Source organism: Syzygium oleosum, unplaced genomic scaffold (genome assembly GCF_021117445.2).
Source record: "Syzygium oleosum isolate NSW1041296 unplaced genomic scaffold, Sole_v2.1 Sole_v2.10, whole genome shotgun sequence".
NCBI classification, from domain to species: Eukaryota; Viridiplantae; Streptophyta; class Magnoliopsida; order Myrtales; family Myrtaceae; genus Syzygium; species Syzygium oleosum.
Genome location: NW_026607494.1, coordinates 7,318,838 through 7,340,806, shown reverse-complemented (window position 1 = coordinate 7,340,806; position 21,969 = coordinate 7,318,838). Strand labels below are relative to the sequence as shown.

Here is a 21,969-nt window from a genome sequence, read left to right as displayed (position 1 = left end):
TTAAAATTTTAAGATTTAATTACAACTTTCAAAAATTTCAAAATTCAATAGGATTTTCACAACACTTATCCATTTTTCGTTTGAGTCGTCAGTGGGGACAGAATTTAAATGAGACTCTTATACTTCGAAAAAAAGTAAATAATAAATAAAAATGGCTGTATTTGTTATTGATTTTGGAATCAAATTAAAATTGCAAAATTTATAAATAAATAAATAAAAAGCCGCGAAGTCGAAAAAGTAGAAGTCGCTCCAAGCAGACCTAAAATTGAGAAGCGAAAAAAATGTAAGACGATTATTGGAAAAGTTTAGCTGGTGAACCTTCAATACTCCTTTAAGCTCACTAATTAGTAATTAATCACTTTTTTTTTTATCCGGGCAACGCATCCAAACAAAGAATTGCTATGCTGGGGACGACGCAGTGAACTCTTCCTTTCATTTAGGTAGCATTTATTACGTAAAAAATTAAATAATCTAAAAAATTATTTTATTACAAAATAATTACTTATAATGCTTACGAAAACGAATCAACAAAAAATATGTTTATCGTCCATAAAAATGATAAAAAAATAAATGACATGAAAAACATTTTACTAAAAAATAATCGCACATGCACTTTTATTTACTTGACAAAATGGACGATGTGGCCGTTGTTGCAACTACAATTGGCACTTAGCGACAACATGGCTCTTCAGACCTCACAGGTTTAGCGCAATAAGAGGCTTTATGTACATGGCTCAATCATAAAGAATCCCCAATGCAGTGGAGCAAAGATAAAGATAAGGAAAAAGCTACCAAATCATCATTCTTTAATCGCCTACTCTTTTGGCCTCCTTTCGCTCATCCGAATCTGCATCGAATTGCTGCTGTTTCCCGAGATCTGCTGAATGCTCCGTCGAAATCACTATAGTACTTGACAGAAAAGGCTCTCGCGGGCTCTTGCGAACCAATCAACGGGTAACGAGCACCTGCGAAGAGCTCTTTTATGGACTTCAACTGCCTCGTCCTATAGAGAAGGGAAAGACCACAAGGGAATGAGAAAGGACGTCCTCACGCTGGATGGTCGATGTAACGCACAAGACCCGTGCAAAGGCCCTCTACAAGGGTAATTATTGCACGCTCGAACCGGGGACACTGCGTAGGCTCGAGTATCATAAAAAGTCCATTGGAAGGTCCAAGTCATCCTGATTTTCCCTCGCTTTAGGACGGGATCTCCTGCGCTGGAATTCTCTTCTTGTGCGGCTGTCACTAGCTAATCTGTCAACTTCTTCGAGATCATAATATTCTTCAACTTCATTGATGGATTTCCCGACGTTCTGGGCACCCCACCAACCCTGGCACGTGAGATGATGGGACATGGACCAAAAAGCGAGTTAAGAGGTGCTTATATCAACTAGGATGTAGTCAGAGATGCTCTAGAGACCATCATTGAGCATGTAGCAAAGAAACAGCTGTTGATACGCTAAATGTTCTAGAGGACATGATAATTGGTTCGTGTCGATTCTGACGTACCTTTGTTAGCCTCTGTAAGCGCACTGCTGCAGCTTCATGCACAAATACTTTATCCGATGCAACTTCTAGCACATCCTCAACAAACAAAGCATAAGTACTCACCTGAAACAACAGCAACCATATATAAAGATGAATTTTGCAGTTGACACATATTCCATAAATACCCATCAAGACCCGATACAGACGCACACGGGTCCACGCACACATAGAATACTCAGTTTGCAAGATTCAAAAGGAATGCTTCACATACCAAACTTGATGGAATGATCGAGATACCAAATGAATCAAGCTCAAGGGACTCCAGAGCCCCTGAATTAATATTGAACGTATAACCTCTGACCTAGTAAATACCAAAAGGAAGTTCATTAAGAAAGATAACACTTGCAATGACACACTATAGCTCCTGCAAACATAGCTATAAAAAGATATAACTCCTGCAAAATATCATTATACCTTGCCAATACTTCTTCTGCCAGGAGTTACAACTTCATACCCTACCTAACAGAAATAGAAAGTTAAGTTCTTGATAGTAAACTTATGCACAAGATCGTGAAACACACAAGCAACTGATGCAGAAAAATTACAGTTTTCAGGTACAGGATTCATGTTCCCTTAATATTGCACGCTCGTCAATAGCCAACAGTTACAAAGGATTCACACTCCCTTTCTTGAAGGGGTTGTACAGATCAGGTACAGAATATAGCCAAACCACAACTCCACCATCCTTTTTATATGCGCATATTATCAGTTGATTGACTATGTTCTGTGCACCTCTCTGGAAAAGGTCAATTTTACAAAGAGATTTTAACCCAAATCACCGTCAATCCTCATTCAGGCCTTCCTATTAGGCAAGTTCCATCACAAGTTGAGCACATGATCCTACTTATGCAGATAAATAAGATGAGAATCAAGAGAGAAGGAACTATAGTGTACAGAAACATACCAATGTATCCAGCCCCACCATTTTCAACTCATTCTCCATTACCCTCTCATTCTCAACAAGCACGACATCACCGACCTGAACTACAAAACTTTGGGCGATGTAATAACCATCAAAGAAATGACTCAAGCAAGAACTTGAAGGCCATAATATATCGAACGACTCAGACTCATTGACAAATATATCGAGTATGTTCATAGTCAAATTTACTCCAAATAACTACAAAGCAATGACTCTTAATAACTGCTAAGCAAAGTGGTGGAACCTTAAATTTGCAACTGATATACATCACAACAGCGAACATCCCACTATTCCACAGAGTACATGCATCCACCGTAACGATTATGCAGACAAAAGGGAAATGCAAGGTTACTGAGTAAAGAAAAAGTGAAAAACAAAAAAGCACCTGGCAGACATCTTCAAGAAGAAATCTCTCTGAATCACCAGAAAGCAAATTCGGCCTCACTTCCACAATCACGACGTTCCACTGGGTCAAAGAAAAATCTCATATTAAAGATGACAATCTCCAATTCCCATAAGCAATCTTGTAGCATACAAGAATAATCAAGACTGCACCTAAACCTGGTTCTTCCCTAAATCGCTGGTTTTCCCAATGGACACTCCATTATTAAGGGATTGCCAAAGCAAACTTCACTTGAGGACTGATTAAGTAGTACAATCAAGTCCAAAAGCAAATGTGTTCTCTTATGTACATCTCTATCTTCCTCCAACTATCGAATAAATTTAGCTAACTACAAATGAGATACCAAAAGCAAAAGATAAACAAACGCGCAGACCAGCATGACATTTACGATCATCTGTCTTTTTAGCTTTTGTTGAAGTTATTCGCTCTGATTGACTCGAATATTTGAATACTAGTAAACTCCAGGAGTTGGTATACAAAGACAACACTTTTAAACCTTCCTTAACATTCACAGTCACCTGCTATAGCACAACCCACCTAGATTCTTCAATGGATAATCTTCTGCAGGCACGAGAGGTTTTGCTTCCCGCAACAGATAACAGAAAACTACAAGAAACCCAGATGAAGAACTGCGCCACTTACCGAGGCGGTGTCCACCCAGAGCTGAGAGACGAACCCCAAGCCAAGAGCAGATTCGATGCTGATCACCTGCTTCGCCACCATGCTCGATCGCCTCATCACCTGCCGCCCGCCCCGCACCCTCAGTTTCCTCTCCGCTTCCTCTTCCCTCCTCAAGGCGACGCCGGCATCGCCGCCTTCGCTTCGCAGCAGCACCTCCTCCCCCTCCTCTTCCTCACAGGACCGCCGCGCCGGCTCTTCGGTACCCAAGTTTCCGCCTTCCGCCGCGTCACCCCCGCCGATTCCGCTCCCCTCTCTCGATTCCGCGCCGCCGCTTCGATTCGTCCCCAGCTCGAAACTCTCCCCCCCGCCGTCCTTGAGCCCTAGCCGGCCGTAAAACTCGCCGTCCCGGGAACCGAAGCCGGCGCCGCCGGATGACCTGGCTGCCGAATGCCCGGCGTGCGGCCGGTTCCTGAGGCCAAGAGAACGGCGGGTCGGGAACCGCCCGGCTCCCGGCGTCGGGGTGGAGGCGGCCGAGGGGAGCTTGCGGTTCCCGGAGAGGAACGACGGCAGAGGAGGAGCCGACGAGACGCGGTCGCACATGGTAGAACAGCCGAGAGCACACGAGCGCCTGAGGCTCAACGAACACGGCGAAGCATCATGGGTCAAATGTTTGGATTACAGAGCGACGAGGAAGTGATCCTGAGAAGCCGAGAAGATAATATGCACGTGTCACCATGTCAGCACCTCAAGAATGAAATGAATTTTTAGTAAATAGGTTTTGATAGACGAACGTAAGTAATTTTTTTTATTCGGCATAAATGCACCGGGAATCCTAAAATTTATCGCAAAAGTATAATTGAACCATCAAAACTTTTAAAAGATGCAATCAAATCTTAAAACTTATCGCAATAATATAATCAAATCCAAAAATTTTCAAAAAAGTACAATCAATAAAATGACTTAACAAATTTTCAAATCCTAAAACTTAATTACACTTTCATGACAAATTTTAGGACTTAATTGAACTTTTTAAAAATTTTAAGACTTAATTACACTTTCGTGACAAGTTTTAGGACTTTCAATAAACTTATTTTTTTTTCAAGATGATGAGTAATTTTTTTATTTTGAAGAATGACGAGTAATTTTCTCGTATCGACCCTTTTACAATCTTAGTTTTTCGGGAAATATTTACTATGAGAAGACTAAATTGAAGTGAATGATAGAAAGTTATTTTCTTGAAGAGATATTAAATAATGGGAGCGTAATTAAAGTTGATGATGATATGCTTGCAGTTGTACATGAATGTCTCTAGTTTTTAGATTTTGTTATGGACGGCGTCAGAATTTGGGGATAGAAGATGGTCTGAGAGCCTCCAAATTTCCACGGGCAGATACAGAGCAAAAGACATCCTTTGCAACATTGATTCTGTACTAGGAACAAGCTGCACCGGAGATGCATTTCTCTCTTATGTATACTTCTTCGAATTCGACCCGGAAACAATTTGTCAGGACCGTCTTCGTGCACGGCGAGGCGGCGACGAGATTCACTGGCTGACGGAGATCTGCAGCAGTCTCAGTCCGAGGGGGAACATGCTGATGGCACGGCGGGTCTTGAAAGAGGGTTCCTCTCCAATTCGCCGTTCGCCGCAACACTATCCGAACTCCTTTTCAGGCAACGGAAGAAACTATCGAGCAGCTGAACCGCCGTGCACCAGAGGAAAAACATCCGACCTACGACCTTATCATACAAAGGACAATGACTTTTACCCATGTCATCAGGATGATTCCCGCAACACTGCCTTACCTGTACTTATCATACAAAGGACAATGACTTTAACCCATGTCATCAGGATGATTCCCGCAACACTGCCTTACCTGTACGTTGAACTCAATTTCTTAAGATTCGCCATCACAAGACTTGAGAGCCGGTATCGGAGACATGTAGAGAGCCAACAGGTTCAAGTAGGGAGTAGAAGAAAACTGGACCAGTACTCCTTTTATGCACTATGAATTACATCTTAGGACCTGCGCGTAAATGAGAAAGCTCTTGGCTTTACAAAATCTGTACATGATAAGCAGGAAAGAGAATTCAATGTAGAATAGAACGCAAAACAATGGCCGATGAATGAACGGCGATGCTTGCACTTACATCATTCGCGAACCTCCTATTTTCTCAAGCTCAATTTAGAAAGAACCGCAGCCGCTTGGTCACCTCCTAGTAAAAAATAAGGATGCCTGAGGGCTGCGGCGGCCGATAATCTTCCCCTTCTCAGGAAACCTCTCTCCGAGATGAGCTTTGTGGCCAAATCCCACCCTCTTCCCGAGTCGAGCTCGAGAATCGTTAAGTCGGGCCTCAATCTCGTGCAGTCCCTCCATTTATTCAAGTCGTATTTGACTGCCTCAATTTCGGAATTGAAATTCTTCAGGCCTGCAGAGGTCCTCAAGGTCGGGATCGCCATTTGCAGGAGTACGATTCCGGCAGAGTATGTGTCAAACAAATCAGGACTGTTCAGCTGCAAATCCAGTACAAACCGGAATTTAGCATATCAAACTCAAGAAAAGAGAATCAACATATGGATTATATTTTGAGCTTATTTGAGCTTGCAATTAAACATATTCAAAGCTGAAAAATACTTGATATTTCTTGCCTTATCCAAGCTCGAGTTAATGGACTCCACTTAAAAATAAAGAAGCGCATCGGTGCTCCTCATTTAGTTAGCATCGGTGCTCCTCATTTAGTTAGCTACCACATAACAAACAAAGAAAACTGACTATGATCATTCTTCCTATGTCAAATATTTCAATTTAGCTGATGGAAGCCTTGTCCAGAAAGCTGAAAGCATCATTGATGAACTAGGAAGACGATAGCAAGCACCTTTCCCTTTCATTTGATATACAACAAGTCATAACCTACTCAGCAGAACAGCAGTTACCTGCCACAGGATGGGAGAAAGAAAGGCAGCAACTGGCTCTGGAGGTGGACTTGGCGTTTCCTCTGGAAGTACATAAAGTTCGGGGGGACAATAATCAGGATCAAGTAAGCCGCAATTAGGCACATAGTTCTTGCCGATACGAAGGTCTGTGGCTGCCCCAAAATCAATGAGCTTAATCTGCCCTTTCTTTGTCACAACCAAGTTGGCCGGCTTTACATCCCGATGGACAATGCCAGTATCATGAATCTTTTTCAGTGAAGTTATGATCTGCCGCATCACCTGCTTAATGATCAACGCATTCCGCTCAACGGAGTCTACCCCTTGCAAGACTTTGCCAAACATGATGGACTCTAGATTCAGAGGGAAGCTACGATCTTTCATGTAATCGGCAAGATCTCGATCTCCCTATTACAAGGAACACATTAGCTGATCAAAACAAGGACACAAGTTCAATGCAGCCATCTGACCTTCATCGGTAAGTCGCAGATATGGTAAATTACAATCTCTTAGTATATTTGAAAGGTCGGCATTATTGAAAGAAAGACAACTCTTCCGGCCAAATCATGAGTGATCCAATGAGATATAGCAGAGGATCTTGACATAAAATTTAACTAAATTCAGAGCTTATCCTGAGAATAAGTACCTCAAATTTCCAAACCAGCCATTTCCCACCCTTAGTGAACTGTGAATTCGTCTTATCAGCAACAAAAGTCCCCAAAAACTCGGCACAGGTCTCAGGTGCTGCCCTGGACATCCTGTAATTGAACCACTCCTCATAATCCCCATATTCTTCTGCGCCTTGGACTCCAACCTTAACCTGAACATTCTCATCGATGCGACCAACAAAAAGGTTATCTTTCTCGACATTACCAAAACACCTTCACAGAAACCAACACAACCCATTGAAAATTCACCCTCTGCTTCAAATTGCAAAAACATATGCAAGACACCAAACTTCATCCTTATTTCGGCCACAACATCTCTATCTTTTATTCGACGAGTTAAGCGAAAACTAGAGGCACAAAAGGCATGGTTTGATGATCGGTTTTTACTGGGTGTCTGTGGCTTACCTGTTTCAAGATGACCTTCTCCTTGAACCTCCCATCCAAATCCAGAGCTCTCTTGCCACGCCCTCTCTTTTGCACTCTCTCCTCAACATTCACATTCTCGGGGACGACAACACCGGAGTACACAACCCCAAAAGACCCCTCACCCAACCTGTCCCCGATCAAAAAGTCACTCCTCTTCAACCTCCTCCTCCCTCTCAAGCTATCCAGACCCACCTGCAGCGGAGCCAAAACGTAGGCATCGATCGCGCCGATCAACACCCCAGGCCTCGCCGTCAGGTAAACCCAAGTGAGCCCACCGAATATGACGACCCCCCATCTCTGCATCTCCGTCAGTTCCTCGGCCACGCCCAGAATTCGCTCATACCCAGATTGGAAAAGAGGGACTTGGGACAGCGACTGGTCCACCAGCTGGGCAATGTCGCTCGTAAAGGCGTCGCATTTGAGGGTGTTCGTGGCTTTCGCTCGGTTTGAGAAGAAGCACAGATGGAAAGCTGAAGTGGGTCTCAGAGAGGAAGGAGAGAGCGAGAGATGAGCGCATTTGGGGTTTTGTTGGGTCGCAGTTGGCGGTGCTGGGAAGAGCAAGGAAGCCATGGGAATTGCTGCTTCGAAGTAAGAAAAGAAGGGACCTTTATTCCGTTTATTCGATCGTTTGTTTCGGGAAAACTGAGGAGAGTAAGCAGAGGTTGCATTTTTGCCGCGTCAGCTATGTTGGGTTTATCCAGTGAGAGTAAGGAATGCTTGGTTACCAAGAACCGGCTCAACGAAATCTGATACAGAATTTTCACCCTGTAAAAGAGACATTAAATTATTTTATGATATGCTGCTCGGTTTGAGTCATGACTACTCGAGACTAAAACAACCCGATGGTAGATTTCAAAATAATTATGTTATTCTCTTAGGAGAGGAATGGAAGAAAAGTAAGTTTGGGTGAAAATTGGAGAAACGTTGGAAAATTTTTGTCAATTGCAAACAGTAGATAGATAATTTTCTTCTCTATTTTCCATTCCCTCCCTTTTCTTAGTGTCCCAGACAGAGCATAAATGAAAAATGAAAGCAAAGCAATAACAGGTTGCAAAACTACGGAGAATACAATCATGGACGATATTTGGGAAAGTAAAAATGGAAAGAATAGAGGCAACCGGAGAACTAAGACATCCTTTACACCAAAACGCTTCGAACATAATCCAAACATTTTTCCAGAAACTCATGCGGATTTTTCCATAATCCGAAAGATGTTAGGAACAGAGGATTTCATGAGTGGGAGTCAGAACAATCACTACCAAAGAAAGCTCAAGAAAACCGTACACTTGCATCTGCTGAAAAAAGGATCCCAAATACACACACAAACATACACACACTGATTACAAATTCATGTCTAACGTGGGTTGGCTGAATCAAGGATTGCAGTGATCTTCTTCTGAAGCTCAGGCTTGTTGGAACCCACTAGCTTGTCGATTTGCTGGCCACCTCTGAGGAAGAAGAAAGTGGGAGTGGCTTTGATATCCCATGATGTGCTCATCTCCTGCATAAGTTCAAAATAATTAACGCATTTCACATAGGAAAGTGGAGAAGAACAACAGACATTGTCAATCGTTCTATATGTTGATCATGCCGCTATGTAACTCCTGTTTTTCTGCGTAAATTACATCCCGGGTCACTTAAGTGGAATTGGCAATTGGGTCATTGAACTTTAACTTCAATCACCAAATGCACTAGCCTTTAGAGTTTTTGCAATTTAAGTACTCTGACTGGAATCCAACAATTTTTCGGCAAACTACTGACATGGCAGATGTGTCACAATTTTGTAGATGCTACGTTATCACCATGTGGGCATTGACATTAGCGTTTGCCAGAAAATTGATTTGATTCCAGACAAAGCGTATCAATAGCCAAAAAGTGAAGTTTAGTATATTGGCTAACTGCAATCAAAGGTCAGCGACCTGTTTGCAAATTCCACTACATTTCAATAACCCCCAATGGAATCTATTTTGTTTTTCTTGTACCTAATAGTGTTTTATTTTTCCTGTCTTGCGAACACTTGGGGCACTCGCTGCATTCAGTTTGAGGGCTAAAGTGGAAGAAAACTTAGAAAATGACTGCGTGAGCATGTGGTTGTTGTTTAGGCTAAGCGGTTGGAATTAAGGATCAAGGCAAATAAGTAAGTTCCATTGCTTACAGTTAGCTCATCCACATCAACCACCAGAAACATGATAGAAGTATGTTTCTCGGACAGTTCCGAATAGAACGGTGCCATCAGCTTACAAGGACCACACCAGGTTGCACTGAAATTTGCAAGCACCTGCACAGTGATCCAATTAAATACGAAACCAATGCAAATTCAATAATATTCTAATTAATCCAATCGAGTCTCCCATGGTATTCTTATGCAAGAAGCACAGCTCTGAGACGGTTCATAAAATTTTGGCCTAACTATTGCAGTAAAGAACACCTTATTTGAGCATATTCAACTAAAAGAGAAAATGCTGAAAGACATTATTAGGCATGCTGGACCTAATACAAATAATTGTAAGTTGAATTCACAACCCAAAAAAATGATCTGCTGATCTGATGCTTGACAATTGCTCATACAAAATCTTTTCCCAACGTACCTCATAAAAAATCAAACTAATTAGCATTGTGCTAATTTTGCTCATTATACACTTCTAAAAGCAGCTGCAGAGTACTTACAATCTTGCCGTCTCTATTTGCTTCTGACAGCTTCTGGTCCCAGCTTTCTTTGGTAGTAATGAGGTGTACATTCCCACCAGCAAATTCAACATGGTGATCAGAATCTCCTTCGTCCTTTTGATACTGCCAGAACTGTGCACATGATAAGAGCTTCAGAAATGAGCAAGATACAAGTCCGGATTAGGCTATGACACCACAAATGCACCTTTATTGTGTGTGGCTATGGTAAAACTAGTATTACACAAGGCTATTGATGATCAGTAAATACCCTGTTGTCAACCATTCAGCACAACCCACAGACCACTCTTCCCTCTCAATGTGGTTCTTAGAGCTAAAGCCCGCATTGCATAACTAGGATCTTGATCGTAGTGAGATTTAATGAATTACCTATTCAACCATTGGCTTAGGACAAAATTTTTCCATGAAATTGAAAGGCCATAATGATCATTCAACAAAGTCTTTCAATTAACAGCGAATCCTTCCAAAGATCATGTGTCTTGACATCTGGTATCTGCTGAAAGTGTCCATAGTACATTCTCTTCACCTCAGGCTTTTGACAGATGCTCAGTTAGAAAGCGACAGTTATCAGCTGTCTTTTGCAAGCATTATAAGTCCATCAGAAGGACTGTGTATCCATTATTTCCATTGGAAGACTCATATCCATGCATTCAAAAGCAAGGTGATAGATAAAATAGTTTACTTTGATGGATTGAATGGCGTATTGAAACCGAAACTAATGTTGCAGCGGGGAAGTTTCTCAGATGTTAGTTTCATGAGTCAGTAAATTCACGGAAATTTTATACAGGCCAGGAGCTTGACTCCTCACAACCACGCCTTCCCCCATCTTCCAGCGAGCTGATGCAAGGTTCATCGAGGGGAAAGATATCCAAACACGAATGCGAGCACTCATGTAGCGAAAGCCAGGACATGTATTTTCTATATGCCATTTTTTTGACAAAATTTGGTTTATACCGTTGATCAGTAGATGCTTAACAGGCAGCCTTCCATAGGTGCACCAAGAAAGCACCTAATGACCATGGACTTTTAAACTAAGCGCATACCTCAGCAGATTATGCAGGCAAATGCATATAACCTCGATTTGTTTTTACTTAGCAACTATACATAAATTTGACTGCTATTCAATACAATCACATGTGTGATGTGATAGAGTAAGATAACTACAAAGAAAAGGTTTCTTCTCACTTGAATGTTAATGTATCATATGAGAGAAGTGATAAGCGGCTTAAATGTAGGCTAAAACTTTTCCAGCTTCAAGAGCAACACTTGTGGTTGAATTAGATTCCATTCCATCAATTGTTTAGCTCACGTTCCCATATAATAATATACCTTAGGGTAACACTGTCCCATGACGAGGTTTCTGGAATGGAGTTGCAATACTTAGACACACAAGGACCCTGAGAAACAAAGCAGCAGCAGACCTGTCGGTACATGTAAAGAAAGAAAAGATACTCATCAAATCCAAGGCTACATATTAAACCAACAAGATTGACTATGATACGAAGGAAATGAATTAGAAACCTCAATAAATTGGCGGACAAACTAGAGCATTCCAGACCAATTAAAGCACGTGCCAAGGAGTACGATTAAGCTGAGAGGTAGTGAGAGGAAACGAATTCGTCGTGGCACCCAAAAAGTACAGCACTTTCTCAAGCATCCATTAAGCTACTTGGGTGATTCTTGTGGAATAAACATGGAAACCAGGTTTCACAAAAAAAATTCAAAGAAAGAGTTAGCTCAATCATTGCCTAGAGAAACCTCTAAGACTGAACATTGAAAAAGTTTCAGAGTTCCTAATCTGTGCTCACATTATCAAAGTCCTGGAAACATATATTATCGAACTTCACGAGGCAATTATGCTTGAAACGGAAACTGAATACTCAGCTTTACAAATGACGATACCATTCCAACACTCGTAAAACCTGCTGATCGGAGGGGCCGATCAAGTCCTGATTTTTCAAAGTTCTATCAAGTATTATTCCAAAAACCGCCCCGCACTCCTCTTTTTAATGAACAGACGATGTTGGGGAACATAAATGTTGTTGAGCATTAAAAATCTTATCTTTTCTGGACAGTATGTCCATTCTTGAATCCTTTCCAAACAAGTCACCGATAATTCTATTTCAAAATCTGACAAACTTCTTTCCCTGATTTCAGCTAAGAAAGTAGGACACAAAACCCATAAAAATTTGTGGAAACGAAAATGCAGATTAACAACGTAATAAACGAGCTCGATAACAGTACCAAACATATTTGCTTCCATCAAGAACATGAATACGAAAACAATTACCTCCTGCTTCGGCTCATTCAAGCAGTCAAAATGCTAAACACCACACAACAATTGATGAAAATTCACACTTCAAGACTCGAAATTTCCACGAGTCACTCGACACCATATGAACTCAAAACAAGAAACGAAGAATTCAATTTAGCCTTAGCAAGCACGTACAGCTGACCCACCTAACAATGACTAAAACAACCTTTATTCGCTCAGCAGAAGAAACCAACCAAGAACCGTGGGGAAGGAGGTTTGTTCTGCGACGAACCGGTCTACGCGCAGAGCAGCATCGGAATTGCCGAAGTGCTGGATCTCGAAAGCGTGCGGGGCGGTCGCAAACTCGCGGAACGCTTAGATTTCCAAATCTGGCCAGACGATGGGACAAATTACAGAAAGACCGGGCTCGATCAAGTAGGAAGATGTGAACTTCGAAGGAAGCGACCAAATGGGTTCGCTTCTCTTTGCGGGAATTGCGATGTAATTCGGGCAAGGAGTGAAATTTCTTCTGCAGATGAAACAAAACCCAAGGTTTTGGAGCACATGGATGCGAACCCAAGAAAGGGTAGATTCCAAGTTTTGGTTTTGGAGCTCGCCAACTTTCCCTTATGAATATCATGGGACCGGCCCCACCGACGTTCGTTGTTTGTACGCGAGAAGGATTCCCACAAGCCTTCCAGCACCCGTCCTCCACTTTGACGTTGAAATTTCACCGGTTTAAAAAAACTCACAAAATATTTTCTCGACCAATTTAAAAAAAAAAAAATAGATCACGATGTATTTCATTCATTTCGAAGAGTTAAGCATGGTAAAAGCCAAAATATGAATACATGGATCTATCACGAAATATCATTTATAATTAAGGGCGACGCTATTTCCACTCTTATTTTGACTAAGACAATCCCTTTTTTTTTATTTGATTGGCCAAAATATCCTTCTTCTCTCTCTTTAGTGTATAGTTCCTTATTTTATCGAGCTCGTCAACAAAACCGACTTTATTTCTATTATTTCTCTCGTCATTTTCACAATAAAATGCCTCGTGCGCCCAACAAGATATCATATTATCTTGCATCTTGTTATCGGTTTGCCTAGAGAAGGTTGCTAATTTTAATTTATGGTCCCGTATTTTCAATCACAAAAGGTATATTGAAGATTAGAAATTTCTTTTTATGACGACTTATGCATTGCCTATTTATTATTCAAACAGTTTGAGAGAATTTATATTTCAAAGATGAAAATTAAATCCCAATCTAATTATCTGTCCAATCTTGACCACGTGGGTGTTTTCCCGGAATAAGTTTGTTGGTTTCTAAGGGTGCGCATGATAACCACTCTATTCCAAAATGAGTTCCTGAAACAGAAATAAATTTTTCTATTTCTGGTTCCAGGATGAATTTCTGATAAAAGAAACCCGTTGGATAACGACCAAAAATTTCTATTTCTGGAACAGAAACCCGTTTGATAACAGCACAAAATTTCTATTTCCTAAAACAAAAACCTGTTTGATAATAAACAACACAAAATTCTATTTCCAGGAACAAAAATCCATTTTTTTAGAAATGGAATAAAAATAATTAGAAAATCCAAAAAATTCCTAAAAATCTCAAAAAAATTCAAAAAATCCAAAAAAATTGAAAAATTCTAGAAAAATTCATCACAATTTCCAAAAAATAAAAAAAATTCAGATTTCAGGAAAATAGGAAATTTGTTGAATTTTTTCAAAAAAAATAAAAAAATAAAAAATTTCAAAACTTCATAGAATGACTTAAAATACATGTGGCTACCCACTTTTAGTGAAATTTGAATTTTTTTAGGTGCCCAAAAAAAATCAAAAAATCAAAAATTTCAAAACTTCACATAATAGTTTAGAATATATGTGACCACCCACTTTGAGTGAAATTTAAATTTTTTAAGGCTCCCAAAAAAATTCAAAAACTCAAAAATTTCAAAACTTCACAGAATGGCTTAGAATATCTGCGACCACCCACTTTGAGTGAAATTTTAATTTTTGGAGGTGAAAAAAAAATCAAAAATCAAAAATTTCAAAACTTCACAGAATGACTTAGAATATATGTGGCCACCCACTTTGAGCGAAATTTAAATTTTTTTAGGTGCCGAAAAAAAAATAAAAACATAAAAAAATCAAAAATTTCAAAACTTCACAGAATGACTTAGAATGCCTCCAGCCACCCACTTTGAGTGAAATTTAATTTTTTTTAGGTGCCCAAATGGTATTTTTTATTTTTTTTCGGCACCTAAAGAAAATTAAATTTCACTCAAAGTGGATGGCCACATGTATTATAAGCCATTCTGTGAAGTTTTGAAATTTTTTATTTTTTGCTTTTTTTTATTTTTTTCGGCACCTAAAAAAAATAAAATTTCGCTCAAAGTGGGTGGCCACAGGTATTTTAAGTCATTCTGTGAAGTTTTGAAACTTTTGCTTTTTTGCTTTTTTTTATTTCTTTCGGCACCTAAAAAAATAAAATTTCGCTCAAAGTGGGTGGCCACAGGTATTTTAAGCCATTCTGTGAAGTTTTGAAATTTTTGCTTTTTTGCTTATTTTTATTTTTTTGGCATCTAAAAAAAATTAAATTTCGCTCAAAGTGGGTGGCCACAGGTATTCTAAGCCATTCTGTGAAGTTTTGAAATTTTTTATTTTTTATTTTTTTCTGCACCTAAAAAAGTTTAAATTTCGCTCAAAGTGGATGGCCACAAGTATTCTAAGCCATTATGTGAAGTTTTTTATTTTTTATTTTTTGCTTTTTTTAATTTTTTTCGGCACCTAAAAAAAATTAAATTTCGCTCAAATTGGGTGGCCACAGGTATTCTAAGACATTCTGTGAAATTCTTAAATTTTAGATTTTTTGATTATTTTTTATTTTTTTTGGCATCTAAAAAAAATTAAATTTCGCTCAAAGTGGGTGGTCATAGGTATTCTAAGCCATTTTGTGAAATTTTGAAATTTTTTTATTTTTTTCGGCACCTAAAAAAATTTAAATTTCGCTCAAAGTGGGTAGCCACAGATTCTAAACCATTCTGTGAAGTTTTGAAATTTTTGATTTTTTTCTTTTTTTTCCCACCTCAAAGATCATGACTTCCAGATGAACATGTGTTTCGAAGAAAGAGTTCTCTCAGAAATGATTCTCATTTTTTGTCTAGAAATAGAAAACCTACTTTTTTTTTGTTCTGATTTCTGGTTCAGAATCGATTCTGGAACAAAAAGTTGTCCCAGAAATAGAAAAATGATATTGCGTTACCAAACGGGTTTCTATTTTAAAACTGTTTCTGGGAACAGAAAATTAGTTCTGGACAGAACCAGAATGGTTATCATGCTACCTAAAACTAAAGCATAGCTTACTTTGAACTTTTCACGTTTTAATCTGGATCGCAAAATGACCGTTGAAAATTTAATTACACCGTTTTCGCTTTCAAGACTCACATTAGATTATTTAAGAGGAAAGTAAAAGGCACAGTTTGTAAGAAATAAGAAATTCTTAGATTACCTTTAATAAAAATAGTTCTGTCGAACCCGCTTCAAGTTTTACATCATATCGCCCATGAAAACATTCACATCCTCAAGATCGTCATGATAAGTCTTTGTGCTTGTATAACCAAGAAGCCAATTGACTAAACCCCTAGCTCTACTTAATTTGCTTTTGGCCAGTGCACACCCCTCTATTTCATTCAATAAGATGCGCGAGAAATGCTTAGATAATTAAACTATGATTTACATTAACACATCCATCAAACCAAGTTCTTCACTTATCCCAAAGAAGAAACAAAAAAAAAAAGAAAACGTACTTCCCCGTATCATCCATCAATAGGGCGTTGCTGCTCCTACATTGCCCAATCCAAGAAAACTGTAGGATGCTATAGAGAGAAAGGGAACAACATCGATTTCTCCATGAGGAATGGCCGCAAAACAGAAAGACCCACATCAAGCTGATTTCTCCTTGAGGACACTTGAGCACTTCCCCTGTTTCTCTGTCAATGTGCTGCTTTTCTTTAGGGCTAAGATATAAACCATACTCCAACCAATAAATAACGGGAGTAGTAAGGAAGGAAGGCCGCGTCTCTCGGTCACGCTATAAGGGGGCGAATGGTTCGGGCAGAGACTCGAACCCGTTATCAAAGATCAATCCCTGATCGGATTTATCGTCGAAGCTGTGGAGCCAGTTTGTGTTCTTCAAATCCTCTTTGAGCAGCATCGCATCGTAGCGCGAGCTCTCGTAGATATCAACTTCTGTCAATTTGGCGGAGTACCTTCCATTGCCCACCTCTCCACCAACTGCTGGAGTTCTCATTCTGCTGCCATTCTCCAAAAAGACTACGTCATTCATGCAGTGCTGGTTGCCATTGCCGTTGACGGATGGTGGTGCACTCAAAGTGCGAGCTGATTGGTTTTTCGAAGCAGAAGATCGAATACTCTGAGGGAAAAGGGTGGTGCCTGAAAGTGCACGGCTGCCTCCTGCTCCATTTCTTATATCCTGTTTGTATATATGAAGTCAGAAAGTTAGAAAGTTCACTTTCTGTAAACTATTGACAGGCCAGCCCTCTGCTCTTGCCAAGTCAATAGAAAGATTTCTTATGAATCCCAAATTGCTTCAATTGGAAGTTACAGAAGAAGAAGACTAGCAATCTTTTAAGGAAAGCGAGTTCTACACCAAAAGAACAAAAGCAAAGACTAATTATTTATCTATTCTGACGGCGTAAAAGTCATATCATTAATGTAGGAGTACTTGGTTGAAACTGTGGTAGTTGGAAGAAACTTTATGATATGGGAAGGGTCACATTAAAAATAATATATGAGACCTCAATGACGAGGATGAACGAGACTGTAGCTGTTGATCGACTGCTGCATCTGAATTAGCTATAAACCCTGTTGGCAATATCTCTATAACTGATCCCATCAATGATGCTAAAGAGTGAAGGGCCTTTTGTCTAATTCAAGAGAAATCAAATCACGACTGGAGAACAGCCCTACCTACTAGTCACAATTCCAATCAACCACGGAAGGAAAGAAACTTGATATACCCAAACTAAACTTCACTGTAGAAATTAAAATTTACTTGTGAAGCTTGCAAACTGACATACTGCCATCCGTCCCCTATAATAAAGTTTCTTTCAACTACCACAGTTTCAACCAAGTACTCCTACATTAGTGATATGACTTTTGCGCCGTCAGAATAGATAAAACAAATAAAGAGTGAATGGCCTTGTTGCTTAATTCAATAGAAATCAAATCACGACTGGAGAACAGCTCTAGCTGTTAGTCACAATTCCAATCAACCATGTAAGGAAAGAAACTTGATACACCTAAACTAAACTTCACTGTAGAAATTAAAATTTATTTGTGAAGCTTGCAAACTGACATCTCAAAAGTAATGTGACTGTGCATCAAAATTACCATATCTTGATATGATGAGGATAGACATACCATATGCCTGATAGCCATATCTAGTGATTTCTTGGAGATAGTCCTTCCAAATCCAGTGCTCTCACTAAGAGACATCACACTTTTCACAGGCTTTCTCATTCCCAATTCTGATGAATTAGGGGATCTACGAGGCTCGAGTGCATCAGTAACATTAGCATGGACTCGACCTCTTCCGATGGACTCCGCAGTCGCGACTCTTCCCCTGGTAGTAACGGGTGATGGTTGTCGTCTTGTCGTGCTTACTGGCCCCGAGATGTCTGAGTTCCCCTTAACAGTGACAGCGGCACCAGGACGCGACCTACCAGCAGAAAGCGGCCGGTCTGGTAAGGTAGTTCTAAGGTTAGGTGGTGTTTCCAGAGGAAAATCGGGGGGGAAAATAGGTTGTTGGGGAGGTCGAAGTCGTGGGCTTGGGGAGCTTGGTCTTGATGCAGGGGCTCCATTGCGACCATTTGAAAGCACTCGCCCACTAGATATTGGAGTGCCTGCTGACGGGGATAGGGAAGGTGCAGAGTTCCTACGAGTGGGCGTAGATGGACGAGAATTAGATCGAGCAGTGGTGGAACTTATATTTGCCGCAATCTGTGGCCTTGAACTTGGAGTGGAAGGCCTCGAGTTTTGTGATGGTCGAGGTTTTTCAATAGAGGAGCTTGTGGAGACCGGACGAATTCTTGAAGGAGTTGAGGATCGTGATGCAGTTGCACGGGCAGATGGGGTGGAAGGTCTGGCCGCAGAGGAAGAGCGGGTAATTGGGGAAGATGGTCTAGTGTAGGATGAGACTGAGGCTGAGCTGGTGTTCAGAATTGATGATGATCTATTAGAAGAATAGGTGCTATATTGAGAAGTAGAGACAGAAGGGCGAGTCACCGAACTGCTTCTGGTAGGTCTGGAGGAATGAGTGCTCTCCGACTGTGAAACAGATAACTGCAACAAGAGATACACACGATGCAGACTGATTACTGCTAGCAATATTGTTCAAGCTTAGGCTGCACGGAAAACCAAAACACCCAAAGCAGGCGATAATTAACTCTTTTAAGACTTGGCAGCAGAAGTAAATCGATGTTGAGAGAGCCTGTGCCTAATTTCTTCAAATTACCGCATGAACCAGATTAAGAGAAGCAAACACGCTGCAAAGTGTAAAAGGGTTTAAATTCTGGATGGGGAATAATATTTACTAAAAATTAGAGAAGATGCACATACCCTGGAGACCTTAGTTGTAGAGGTTGATCGGACCATGGAACTGCTTCTCGACACCGCTATGTTTGATTGAGACTCACTTCCTCCGTCCGATGAAGGAAATAGAGGAGTCCCCGGAGGAGTGAGAAGCCTGATAACATTTTTCCATATCAGAAAGTTCAGAAAAAAGAAGAATGAAAACAATCTAAAAGTCTCATACCAAAAGCTACAGAAAAATAAAATAGGTACTCGGAAATCTAGATCTGGCGGGAAACCATTGAAGAGTTGCTAAACCAATGTTTAGTTAGCTTAGCCATCATGAATCTCAGATACAACATTCTATAATTGATCAAAGATGACTAGTCCTCTTTTCACCTTTTTTCCTTGTTTGAGCTAGAATCCCAGAACACTACCTGTGGAGTCTCTATTCTTTTGGTCAGAGTGGAGTCTCTATTAAAAGGAGCAAGGACGCCTCATCTTATTAATAGGCAAAGTCCAAGTCCTAAGCCAATGTGCAGAGAGTACCTCAAAATGCTTTCAGATAGATGCCGAGGTCTCAATTCATAGCAGTTAGAAACTTATAGTTATAGATCACAGATCACACAAATCCAATTTCCTCTATTGCAAAGTCTATGCTTGATGAGTACATGAACAGTCCTGTTCAAGAATTTGAAAGATAAGAGTCCTTATCGTGCTCGACCCATATCATGTCGCTCCCATAGTCAACATAAGAAAACACCACTAAATCCTGTCCATACAGAAACTTATCCCGACTTTATTATCCCAGATTTGAATAGACATGAACAAATCTAGTAGTTGAACAACCAAACATCTCTAGCAGATAACCAAACTTCTGCACATAATTGTGACATTCCCAAATCTACGTCAGCAGAATGTCTTTTTGGTAAGGGTAAAAAAAATTTTGGTAAGGACGTCAGCAGAATGTCAGCACAGCCAAAGTTCAACAACAGAAAGGAAATCCAAAAATGAGGGGGAAAAGAAAGAAATAATCAGAAAAAGAGCACAGTTACAAAGGTGTAGTACTGCATTGATGTGGGATCATTGCAAGAAATTAACCAGTCGTAATCGTGCTTCCCTCCATCTGTAGACGAAAGCAAATCATCGAGCCCGCTCCGTTGCGCCACTTTCGCCGATCCGACGGAAAGCCTTCCCAGTTTTATCGAAGAAGCTGTTGGGGATCAAATTACTGAATCAGAAAAAAAGCTCAGGATCCTTATCCCACCACCAACATACCCCCATTCAAGAAAAGAAAAAGAACCCATGAAAGATGCAGCACGTTAGATGCACACTAAACTCCAAATCTTCAAAATTGCAGCAGCATTGAGAAACGAGAAAATGGGGGATTGGGAAAAAAAAAAATTCTGGGTCGACGAAGCGAGAAGAAGATGATCATTGCCGAGTGGCCATGAACCGTCATCATTACAAGCAACAGCCAATTCCTACTTTACCTGTTGCAGGGGAAGATGAAAAAAAAAACACAAGGACCGATTTAACTTTTTCCCGAAAACGCGATCGTTTCGTGCATCCTGGCCGAAAGACAAGCTTCCATTTAATGCGTAATCCAAGGAAAACATCGTTTTCGTTCCCCCCCAAAAGATCTTCTCCCTCCGGGAAGATGCAAACAACCGAGCCGGAAGCAGACAAACCGAAATCCTCCCGGAGAAAACTGAATGGCGATCCGACGAAATGACGGAGCTGCCCTCCCTAATCGGATTAAAAAAAAAGAAAAAAAGATGCGTCGGCGATCGGAGGGGGGGGGGGGGGGGGTGGGGCGGTCGTTTACCGTCGGACGATTCGTCGGAGGACGCGACGGAGACGCTCCGGCGGTTCTTGGAGAAGAGATCCAGGCTCTCGTCGGCGTCGCGGGAGGGGGCGGCGGACACGCCGGTCACGCTGTGCCCCCGCCGGTGGTGGTGGTGGCGGCTCAGCGGCCCCGCGGGGCCGGTCCTCCCACCGAACAGATACTCCCTGCCGCTCCGGCTCATCTCGCGGGCGCTCGCTCCCTCCCCGGCCTCCGGGGCTCCGGCCGACTCCTCAGCGCGAGGCGGCCGCGGCGGCGGCAGGGACGCGGGAATGGCAAATGCGGCTCATGGGGGAGGGGGAGCGAGGACCGAGGAGGGATCTAGAGAGAGAACGTGGGGGATGATGGCGAGGAGTGCAGTAGATGCGAAGGGAGGGACAGACGGACAGTAAAGTGGCCGCGGATATTGTTTTTTTCCGTCGGTTATTTAAGCTTTACGTCATGTATGATTGAGAGAGAGAGAGAGAGAGAGAGAGGTGGTGGTGGATCTGGTGACTGCAGCAGCATCAAGATCTGTGCGCGCAGTAAATGGTCGTGAGGAAGGAAGGAAGAAGGAAGAAGGAAGAAGCAGTTTCTCTGACAACAATGGTGGGCTCCTGCTTCTTCTTCTTCTTCCTCCTCCTCCCTCCCTCTCCTACCTCGTGATCTTGACTGCCATCGTATTTATGACGCCAAAAATCTAGGCTCGCCCTGTACAGTTTTATAAGGAAAAAGTTAAATAATAAATATTGAGCGGAAATAAATTGATCATATTCAACGCGGTATAAATATTTATCGCTTCGTTTTTATAAAGGTTAATATTACCAAAAAATTAAAAGCTGGTACACCTGTGATAAATTTACCCAAACTAATTTTTTTACCACCAAAAACCCCAAACCGGTATATCTGTGATAAATTTACTCGCAGTTTGTTTCCGTTAAATTTTACTATCAAATTGTTTTGTTAAATGACACGTATACTAGTTTTATGTTATACCCTCCATTTGTCATAAGTGTATTGGTTTGTGATTTTTTATGGTATTAATCCAATTTAACGGAAACTAACGAAAGATAAAATTGTC

General features: G+C 41.0%; 3 protein-coding genes across 15 annotated transcripts; all 3 read right to left on the bottom strand.

Moving 5' to 3' along the window:
• Window positions 1-687: 687 nt before the first annotated feature.
• On the bottom strand, window positions 688-8,321 carry LOC115685743 (serine/threonine-protein kinase STN8, chloroplastic). 4 transcript variants are annotated; one of them, XM_030610839.2, is made up of 8 exons: window positions 5,369-5,554; window positions 3,516-4,193; window positions 2,856-2,936; window positions 2,453-2,527; window positions 1,963-2,007; window positions 1,760-1,849; window positions 1,510-1,611; window positions 688-1,331 (listed from the first exon to the last, which is right to left on the bottom strand). In XM_030610839.2, exons 2-8 carry the CDS (start codon window positions 4,092-4,094, stop codon window positions 1,149-1,151), a joined length of 1,155 nt encoding a protein of 384 aa, XP_030466699.1. In that variant the 5' UTR covers window positions 4,095-4,193; window positions 5,369-5,554; the 3' UTR covers window positions 688-1,148. The 4 variants fall into 4 exon arrangements, 2 of the variants coding, with proteins under 2 accessions (XP_030466699.1, XP_056171374.1); XR_008817320.1 differs by lacking the exons at window positions 688-1,331; window positions 1,510-1,611; window positions 1,760-1,849; ... (2 more) ...; window positions 2,856-2,936; window positions 3,516-4,193 and adding exons at window positions 4,738-5,297; window positions 5,643-6,006; window positions 6,427-6,831; window positions 7,070-7,243; window positions 7,497-8,321 and having other exon boundaries at window positions 5,369-5,555; XR_008817319.1 differs by lacking the exons at window positions 688-1,331; window positions 1,510-1,611; window positions 1,760-1,849; ... (2 more) ...; window positions 2,856-2,936; window positions 3,516-4,193 and adding exons at window positions 4,738-5,297; window positions 5,643-6,006; window positions 6,427-6,831; window positions 7,070-7,243; window positions 7,497-8,321 and having other exon boundaries at window positions 5,369-5,518.
• Window positions 8,322-8,786: 465 nt separating this feature from the next.
• LOC115685745 (thioredoxin H9-like) lies at window positions 8,787-13,060 on the bottom strand. 8 transcript variants are annotated; one of them, XM_030610846.2, is made up of 5 exons: window positions 12,663-13,060; window positions 11,532-11,599; window positions 10,185-10,316; window positions 9,673-9,795; window positions 8,787-9,018 (listed from the first exon to the last, which is right to left on the bottom strand). In XM_030610846.2, exons 2-5 carry the CDS (start codon window positions 11,550-11,552, stop codon window positions 8,872-8,874), a joined length of 423 nt encoding a protein of 140 aa, XP_030466706.1. In that variant the 5' UTR covers window positions 11,553-11,599; window positions 12,663-13,060; the 3' UTR covers window positions 8,787-8,871. The 8 variants fall into 8 exon arrangements, with proteins under 8 accessions (XP_030466706.1, XP_056171382.1, XP_056171383.1 ...); XM_056315407.1 differs by having other exon boundaries at window positions 12,711-13,060; XM_056315408.1 differs by having other exon boundaries at window positions 12,749-13,060.
• Window positions 13,061-16,155: 3,095 nt separating this feature from the next.
• Window positions 16,156-21,525, bottom strand: LOC115685782 (uncharacterized). Of its 3 annotated transcripts, none has more exons than XM_056315396.1 (5): window positions 20,892-21,525; window positions 20,132-20,276; window positions 19,112-19,238; window positions 17,915-18,835; window positions 16,156-16,964 (listed from the first exon to the last, which is right to left on the bottom strand). In XM_056315396.1, the coding sequence occupies exons 1-5, from the start codon at window positions 21,091-21,093 to the stop codon at window positions 16,563-16,565; spliced, it is 1,797 nt and encodes a 598-aa protein (XP_056171371.1). In that variant the 5' UTR covers window positions 21,094-21,525; the 3' UTR covers window positions 16,156-16,562. The 3 variants fall into 3 exon arrangements, with proteins under 3 accessions (XP_056171371.1, XP_030466763.1, XP_056171373.1); XM_030610903.2 differs by having other exon boundaries at window positions 20,165-20,276; window positions 20,892-21,524; XM_056315398.1 differs by lacking the exon at window positions 20,892-21,525 and adding an exon at window positions 20,398-20,811.
• Between the last annotated feature and the right edge of the window lie 444 nt (window positions 21,526-21,969).